Here is a 9,204-nt window from a genome sequence, read left to right as displayed (position 1 = left end):
AAAACTTTTACCTTTTTTCCGTTTATTTAGTTTACCTGTTTCCAATAATTATTTAGATTGCCTATAAAGACTTTGAGACATCAGACAAAATCAGTAATCATTCTAAGCTATTATTTTTCTGACAAATTTGTAACAGGGATAACATAATCTTATTTGACTAGTAAACCCAGACTACATGTCTGCATCATATCCAATGCTGGTAACTTTGAGGATGCCTATTTCAATCAAGCCAACAATCTTAAATAAGCTTTCATTTACCAAAGATTAATTTATATCGTGTTAACTTGAAAGAAATTTTGGTTAATTGCCATTACACTTAGAAATAATTTATATAAGAACTTACTTTAAGCCAATTGAATAGAGCTCTTTAGAAATTATACCATCTGGAAGTATGGTATCATACACACATAAATATATATAGACACACATACACAGCGACTCCATAGCTATTGTATTAAAGTTAATGCCATGAATACAAGGCTCCCTGGTTGTGAATTCAAATTTTGTTTTAAGCCTTTTTACTAATAGTTGTTGAGAAGTCTCTTAAGATGCTAGATTTTTGGCAAGGGCATTCTTACAGCCATTTTTCTTGCCTTTTTCATTTTTTCTTCTTCAGTCCTAGGAATTAGTGATGGGCTAGACAGTCCCCTGAGGGTTTGCAAGCTCTTAAAGACAAGGGAAGTGGGTGGAATCTGAACTACCTAGCTGCATTTCCAGTCTTTTAAGGATTTTTTTTAAGGACAGTTGCTCTTAATGTCTCATAAATTGGGTTGTAACTCAAATGACTTTCCAGGTCGATCTACCCGTCCAAATACATCACAAAGACACAGAGAAACCACTCAAATTTTCTCCAAGGTAGAGCTTCTGGGGCATATTTGTCTTAGTTTCTAACATCCCAATATCTCCAAGCATTTTGAGAGGAACAGGTGAGGCTTTGGGATTGGAAAAAGACAAGTGAACTTTGAACCAACGTCTAGAGCCATGCATCTGGCTCTGTAGGGATTTGCAAGACAAAGGTGATTGTTGCCAGTTTCCCCCCAAAACTGGAAAGAGTTTAGCCCAGCCTTTCAGCTACATTTTTTCAATTTAGAAGTTTTTCCAATTTAAGGTCCCATCCTCTGACCATTGGCAAGTAGGATCTTAATAGCAACTCAAACCAATAAGCATTTATAGCTTAACCATGGATGCAAGAGCCCTCCCCAAAAGACAGTGCAAAAGAAGCTGCCCTCACAAGATCTAGAAAGTTCACTTCCAAAAATAGTTCCAGAAAACAAAGGCTTCTGCTGCACAGGTTGTAGTGCACTAACAAGCAATGAAGGTTGAGAAACAAAGCCCCAGATGGACTGGGACCCCTCATGGCAAACTCTCCTGAGAATGGATACAGCCAGCCAGAGAGTACATCTCAGAACTCCAGTCTACTTGACTGGCTGCCAAGATGCATGCCGGAACATGCATCCTCTGGATGGTAGAGACCAAAGAGGTCACAAAACCAGCTCTCAAGACATAGAACAAGACAAAACAAAGAAAACTTCATCTTATATGCACATTAACAGCTTTATCTAGACTTTGGGTCTCTTGGAGCCAGACTACTATGTAGGAGAGAGCTGCCACGGGGTTAGGGATTTGTGTGTGCTTTACAGAGTACCATGTTGCATGGATGTTTTCTTAAGGGTGGTGGGGGACCCTGTCATCATCTATCCCCTTCTGTGACCAACTTGTCCTATTACAAGAGTCGTCTTGAGGTGGCAGGTGCCCTAATTGCTCTTAACTGGTCAACCTGTGCCCACCAATTTTGTGGCCATTTTTGGCTTCCAGGATGCCACTTAGCAACAGTTTCTACCTTAAGCACATACTCCATAGGCAGGCTCTACAGCAAAGTTTACTGCAGCCTGCACAGACAACAGGCTTATGGAGATGCCTGTGTCTTGCCCCATGGTGTTTTCCTTTTTATGACAAATGGCACAGAGACAGAGACAAGGGAAGATAGTGACCTTCTCTGGGAGGAGAAAGATCAATAAACCAAAGAGTACTCAGTTGTTCGTACTAAGTACTTGTAGCTAAAAGTCACCCAATTTGGGAGAATGAAGCACAAGGGGCTACAGGTTGGGATCAAATTAGCATTTTCCCATTGTTTCAGAATTTAGACACTGCCAGGCAAAAGTATATTTATGCTGCAGCTAGAATCTGATCACAAAAATTTGGGGTGTCCCTGAAGCCAAAACCCTCCCAATGAAGGCCAAGCCAAGGCTTCTTTCCAACGGCCAATATAATTCCCCTGAGGCCAACGGCAGTTTGGTAGGGCCCTTAGCCACAAAAAGAAGTGCAGCCCACATTTCTGACCATTGCTGACCACAAAACGGAGTGCAACCACATTTTTGTCCGACCATAGTTTTGGGACCCCTCACACCTGACGATTATCAAGCCAAGCCTGCAGGACACAAAACAAGCTTAGTTAGATGCTGCAGCTCTTTGTAAACATTTGCAGCTTCTGGAAACTTTAGGTTAAAAGGTGGAGCCCTTGACTCTTAAAAAATTTGTTTCTTGGTTCAAAAGCTCAAAATGAACACAAAGCAGCCACTGTAATTTTAAATTATCATGGGTTATCTTGCCAGCTGATTACAGTTATCCCCATTTTAGGGGACTTTCCCCAAGGTGGCCAAAACAAACAAGATAATTTCTAAAGAGAGTTTGTTATAGGTACTGGGAAACTCAGTCCCCAAAAGAGCCAACTCAATTCAGACAAACATTAGCACACGCTACATTCTGCATATAACACAGACTAGAATACTAGCTAGTTTTCCAGAAGTAGCTCCGAACCAGTGCCAGGAGCTACCCCAAACCAGACTTCCAGGGATAACTCTTAGCCAGTGCCAGGACTTTCCCAGATCTAGTAGCAACTTAATGAGTGAAACTTTTATCCTGCCTCTAATTATCTTGGGTGTTTCAGGCCCCAGGTTGGGGTCTCAGCTCACAAAGATTCCTCAGAATACAAGCTAAACCTGTATTTCCAGGAAATCAAACTAGTAAGATGAGGGAAGGGACAGTTGCTTTCTTAAGGTTACTCACCCAGATCCAAGTGACAGCTTGATCCAGAAGCTGTTTCTTCTCCCAAAGGAAGGAAAAAATGCCTTGAGGCCTGGGGCTCTGCAGCACAGAAACAGGAATCCAGTCAGCTGAGTCTCTAGAAAAACTCCTCTAAGCAGCCACTTAGCCTCAGTGAAAAGACCCCACACCCTGCCAGGGGTTCCAGAGCCTTGGACAGGTAGTCAAAGGATCTTGTCCTTTCATGGTTTGTTACCACAAAAAATTGGGGTTCACTTGCCTGATGCACTTAAACAAGCCAATTAATTACAGCATCAGCCTTTGGGAAAAGAGATCAGCTTTATTCTGAGAGATTGACCTGCAGGGAGAACAGGGGCCCTGTGCCCTCAGACCTGTCTCCCCAATTCAGGATTTTGGGTGCAATTTAAGAGATTAGTGAGAACAAGCTGTCATTTATGGCAGGGTTCTAAACATCTGTGATGAGGTGGAGAAGGAATTTTAACATCAGATCTTCCTGAATAAGGGACCTCTTGCTTCTTGTAAGAGTCCTACTTTCAAGTTCTGGTCCTGTCCTGATTCTGGGCTTCCATGGGGAGGAGGATCTTTGGCTCTACAGTCATTTCATATCTAGACTTCTTCTTTTGCCCATGCTCTGGTAACATGACCTTGCCTATTTTCCAAAAGGCAATTCTTAATCACTCTGTTGATAAGACATGGGGTCGGTTTAACTGGTTCTGGAGGGCCCGAGGTTACAAGGAGAATGAGATGACAAAGGATGCTGAATTCCACTTAAAATGCCAAAGAATTGCTGTCTATTGTTTTGTATGGCAAAAGAGTGTGGTATGAGCCCAATGAACTGACTTTAAATTCTAAAGAAGAATAGACAAAATCCCTATTAATTAGTTAGAAGGGAGTAGATTTTTCTGCCAATTGAAAAAAAGTCTAAGATTTCATGAGTGATTTCCTCAATGAAATATAGTAAAAATAACTTTATTAATCCATTAACTGCAGACCTCTGGAAGCCTATTTATTTTTAACTCTTGAATTTTCTTGTGAGTTTAAGAAGAACAACTCAACACAGCTTATGGGGATACCCATTCCCTGCACAGCCTATGATTTCTCTCCAGCAGGTAAATTGGAACAATTATAGAGCTCACCTCATTCGTTTCCCTTTGTCAGGGATTACTGTCCTGTCCTACATTACCCTTTGTCTGAAAAGTATTGTTCCATATATTTTCTTCTTTTTGTTGTTGTTTAAGATGAGAGGTAAAAGTAGTCTCTGTAACTATATCATGATCAGTAGTGGAAGTACTGAAAATTGTTTTTGAGGTATCCCCCAAAATCTATTTCTCCAACCATAAAATTTAGACCACTTATAGTGATTGCTGATATATTTAGGTTTACTTCTATCATATTACATGTTTTATACTTATATTTTCTGATTTATTAAGCTTTCCCCTCTTTTATGTGCTTTAAATCTCTTCTTTTTACCTAGTTATTTAACAATCCATAGCTTTCAACAGACATTTCAAAAAGCTCAAAGGAAAAATCAACATCTTTACTCATCTATGGAAAAATCTAAAGATACTTTAATTATGATCACAGTATTTTAGTTCTACCATGTTTTAGTTCCTAAGAATTAGACATTATTATTATTGTTTGTGCAATTATTTTTTAGATGTAACCACATATGTAGCAATAGCATTCCTCTTTAAGACTTCCTTAAATTAGGGCCTTCAGATGATTGTTCTTTCATATAAAGTAAAGCACTAATACCTACTATCACAGGGATCTTTTAATGATAAATTCTCTCAGTCTTTCTCTAGTTTATTTAATTAATGATTTATTTCAAAATCATTAAGAATAAACAAAAATCAACTCACAGATTCCAGCCATATAGGCTCTGACTTTCCTCCTTTAGGACCTCACTGATTCCATGGGAGACCTCTTCTGGCCAGGCTGCTGTCCTCACTCCCAAGGACAACTCCGTTTCTCACCTCCAGCCCAGACTGAAGAACCTCTTCTCTTCTCTTTCTTTGCAACCAATAGTTGCAATGTGAGTGCTGAAGAGACTTAGGTGTGACCAAGATGGAGAGTATTATGACTTCTCAGACAGAAGCAGTGAGTGCTTACCAAGAAGAGTATTTAAATATATTATGTCCTTCACTTCAGAAGGCAAGCTTCTCAGAGCTATTTTCTATGTCATCATTAACTTCTCTTATTCACCCTTCCTCCTGTTCCAGTGTGGTTTCTGGTGATTAATTCTACCAAATCAACTCTCCCAGAGGTCACCAATGGTTTATTACTTTTAGAGTCGTCATAATTTTCTATGTTCATTTTAATTTAGTATTTTTCTGGGCAAGGACTTTCTTGCTGTTTCTGAGATACTTTCTATTTCATCCTGAAGTTAGTATCAAAACAGGGAAGTAAAACTGGAAAGATAATGGGCCTGTATCATTATTTTCCATCATTTTCAATACATCATTTTTTCTTTCTCCACTCAACTTTCTTAGAAAGCTGTCCTTGCATTTGGATGCACTGGGGCAAAAAGAAAACAAATGTCAGTCTGAATATGGCAGAAGAAATAAAGTGAATCCCCAGGTAAGAAAAATGACAGCAGGAGTTCTCTTCTCTTATCACCTGCTCCACTAGTCCAGTGTGGTTTCTGCTCATTAATTCCACCAAACAAACTCACACTAAGGTCAGTTCCATCTGTTTCCTCATGTAGTAGGTGGTTTCAATCAACAGAGCAGCCTACTGACCTTCAACATAGTACTAATCAAAATATTGATAAACGACCATCATAAGTAACTAAATATGCCATGATTTAAAGTAAATAAAACATTAAACATATTAATATGATTTGCCAATATATCGATTCCATGAAATCTATCCAGAGGCAAATATATTTCAAAAGAGGGAAAATGATGCAGAGAAAAAATAATCCACGCTGTATTATAGGTCAGACCTATTTTTCTCCCCCACTTCAGAAGGCAAACTTCTCAAAGCTATTTTCTATATATTGTCATTAACATTTCTTATTCACCCTTCCCCCTATTCCAGTGTGGTTCTGGTGACTAGTTCCACGAAATCAACTGTCCCTGAAGTCACCAATGCCATCTATTTCCCAGTGTGCTGGGCAGTTTCCATCCACATTTTTCATTAATACATTGAGTATTCTAAGCGGTTTCAGTCTTTAAACATGGTCTTCTCTCCATTCTCTCTCGTTCTGAAAATGCATGGCTATTCCACCTGTTTTCTTTGTGGTTCTTCCCTCACTTTTAAGGTTGAAGGTCCTAGCAACCAATTTAAGTCCTTTCTCATTCCCATACCCTCTCTTCCCAGGTGACCACTTTCCTTCGTATACTCTGCAGTTTGTGGAATTGCTTGTAAATTGTAAACTCAACTATCCTGCGAACATTTGCACTTAGATGTCTACTGGGAAAATACAGAGAATATCTACCACTTTTGTTCTTACAACCTGACATGACTCGATCCAGCTTGTGCTGAGAGAATTCCATTTTTCTCCCTTCCCATTTTAGCATTAAACCTAACTGATAATAATTTCTAACATTAATTAGTGTTAATTTTAAAATAACTAGTATTCAATTACCAATCAATTGGTTAGTGTTTTTAGGTTACTTTTCCCGCAAAAAACAAACATACAAGAAAGCAGGAACTGTATTTGTTGTGTTCACCTCATATCCTGAGGTCAACATACAACCAGGCTTAGAGGAAGTCTATTTTTACTTCTAACTTGAATATAACAATGATGGTAAATGAATAGTGCCATCCATTCTTTAATCAGCTTGCACACTCAGGTGTGGTGTTTCTTTTTTAAAGAATAAACAAATAGAAGATATTTTCTACAGTAAAGATTTAATGAACACAGAAAATAATAAATTGGCTAAATATAAAGAATGCATTTTGTTATATTAAACTACAATGTAAAGGTGCACATAATGTTATAGCAACAAAAATAATTTAAATCTCATAAATAATTAAATAAATAAATATTTAAATAAATAAATAGAGCAGCCGGGTCATCTGTATCAGACTAGTGTCCGCAGGGTTAAACACAATATTCATTAATACGCTTGAAAACATTTGACAAATTTGATTGAGTTCAGATCACGATTACAGCAGAAATCCTTGAGTCCTTGACATGGCAGAGCAAGTGGAAGTGTGATATTATCAGTCGATGAAAAGCATTTCCATGTTGAACCAGGTGTCATTTCTTCCTCCTTAACTCTGCGGCAAGTTTGTGGATGAAGAGAAGGATCTCATGATTTCTGCTCTGACGACCTCCCAGGCACAAGGGCTGTATTTCTTCTCTTGCAGATAGAGAGCGATTCTTTGGAAGTATCTCCTCACAGCCAGCAGGGAGTCCTCGTTCATCAGGGGCGTCTCTTCCACCCCCACCTCCTGGCTCAGACAGGCTTCCAGCTCAGTCAGCTGCTGATAGAGTCCAGTGTAGAGCTTGTCTAGGAGGCTCTCGTCCCAGGCGGCAGACGAGCCGTCTGTGCTGAAGAGGTGGAAGATCTGTTGGATCGTCTCATGGACCGCAGAGATGGCTTGAGCCTTCCGGAACTGGTTGCCGTCAAACACCTCCTGGGGGAATCCAAAGTCATTTCTGTCCTTCAGGCAGGAGAAGGGGGAGATTCTCCTCATTTGTCCCAGGAGCATCAAGACCCTTGTGTTGCCCAGGCTATGGGTGTGAGGCAGGTCACATCCCAGAGAGCAGCTGGAGTGGCAGCTGAGCACCACCAGGGCCATCAGTAAGGAAAATGGTAGAGCCATTGGGGATCTTGCAGATGCTGCTGGCCTGGCTCAGGTGAGTGACCCTGTCTCTGGGTTCTCTGAAAACCTTTCTTTGTGCATGTGTCTTAAATAGGGCACACATGAGTTTCCATTTTCTGAACGTTTCCCTTACTTTCTACTTCTGTTTTTGCTTTCCTTTATGCACTTTCTACAATGATTTAGAGCAATGCTTCTCAACCATTTGTATTTTTCTTTATTGCCTCCTGCCCCCAGAGTCTTCTTATGTGTTTTCCTGATTGAACCACTCAAGAAAACTTAGTAACACAGATATACTGTACATACAGATATGCATTATATCTATATATCTCTACTTTATACATAGAAAAAGAAGTGCAAACTTTACTTTTCTTATTCAATGCAAGATTAAGAATAACCTAGAATTTTAAGCTAAAATTTAAATTTGAATGCTAATGACATTTAATTTAACTTCATAGGTAAGTTTGCAGGATTTTTAATGTAATATATTTACTTATATAAATAGTAGTGTACCAAATTATATATTCAAATTCAAATTTTACATAAATACATAATCACAATACCAGTAATGATATACTTAAAATCTTTCAGAGCTGCTAAAAACAATATTTTCTTAACATGTGTTTTTATGTACATGACTGTCACTTTTGCTTCATGTCAGAAAATAATTTTTAACTTCACCAGCTCTCTGATAATATTGCTTCTTTTCTGCCATCAATATAAGTACTAATGTTTATTTAACTTTATGGATTAAATAATAAAATATAGACGATTTGCATTTAATTCTCAACCCCACCTCACCCTCAGAAGCACTAAGGCTCAAACATAAGCAACATCCACAGAAAGCTAATGGCAGCTCATCAGTAAGCGAAGGCAGCCTCTCACAGCATGACTTTGAGATGGAGCAAATGATGGGGGAGAGTCTGCCAGTGAACCATCCATTCACCATAGATATTGCAGCACTGATCTTGCATACATTTTGCGTCTATTCCATGAACTCAATGTCAATGCTTCTTATATGATACACAAGAAAACCCAACAAGAAAAATGAAGGAATAAGACTTTGTTGGATAGGGTTGAGCTTTGGAGTGCCACGAAGCATTGTAATATCTAACATTTGTTCTACCCTTTAGAATTAATTTTCCACCTTTTATAGCAATATCATCCCCAATGAGAATGGGCAATTTAGGAAACATCATCAATTTGAATCTTTCTTTGTATTTTCACATTAAAATTCAAATTTCCTAAGGAAGTTTCAGAGGTTCCAATTCAAGTCTGTTTTTTTCAAACAAAAGGAAAACATTGGGAGGCCGACCTGTGGCAGAGTGTTTAACGTTCCACACCCTCTGTTTCAGTGGCCCGGGG

At 38.9% G+C, this 9,204-nt stretch overlaps 1 protein-coding gene across 1 annotated transcript; it reads right to left on the bottom strand.

The window, feature by feature from the left end:
* Positions 1-598: 598 nt before the first annotated feature.
* On the bottom strand, positions 599-7,842 carry LOC100053110 (interferon alpha-4). Its single transcript, XM_070248441.1, has 2 exons — positions 7,293-7,842; positions 599-618 (listed from the first exon to the last, which is right to left on the bottom strand). Exons 1-2 carry the CDS (start codon positions 7,840-7,842, stop codon positions 599-601), a joined length of 570 nt encoding a protein of 189 aa, XP_070104542.1.
* Between the last annotated feature and the right edge of the window lie 1,362 nt (positions 7,843-9,204).

This window comes from Equus caballus, chromosome 23 (assembly GCF_041296265.1).
Source record: "Equus caballus isolate H_3958 breed thoroughbred chromosome 23, TB-T2T, whole genome shotgun sequence".
Lineage (NCBI taxonomy): Eukaryota > Metazoa > Chordata > Mammalia > Perissodactyla > Equidae > Equus > Equus caballus.
The sequence above is the reverse complement of the archived record's forward strand: the minus strand, read 5'-3'. Positions and strand labels throughout refer to the sequence as shown.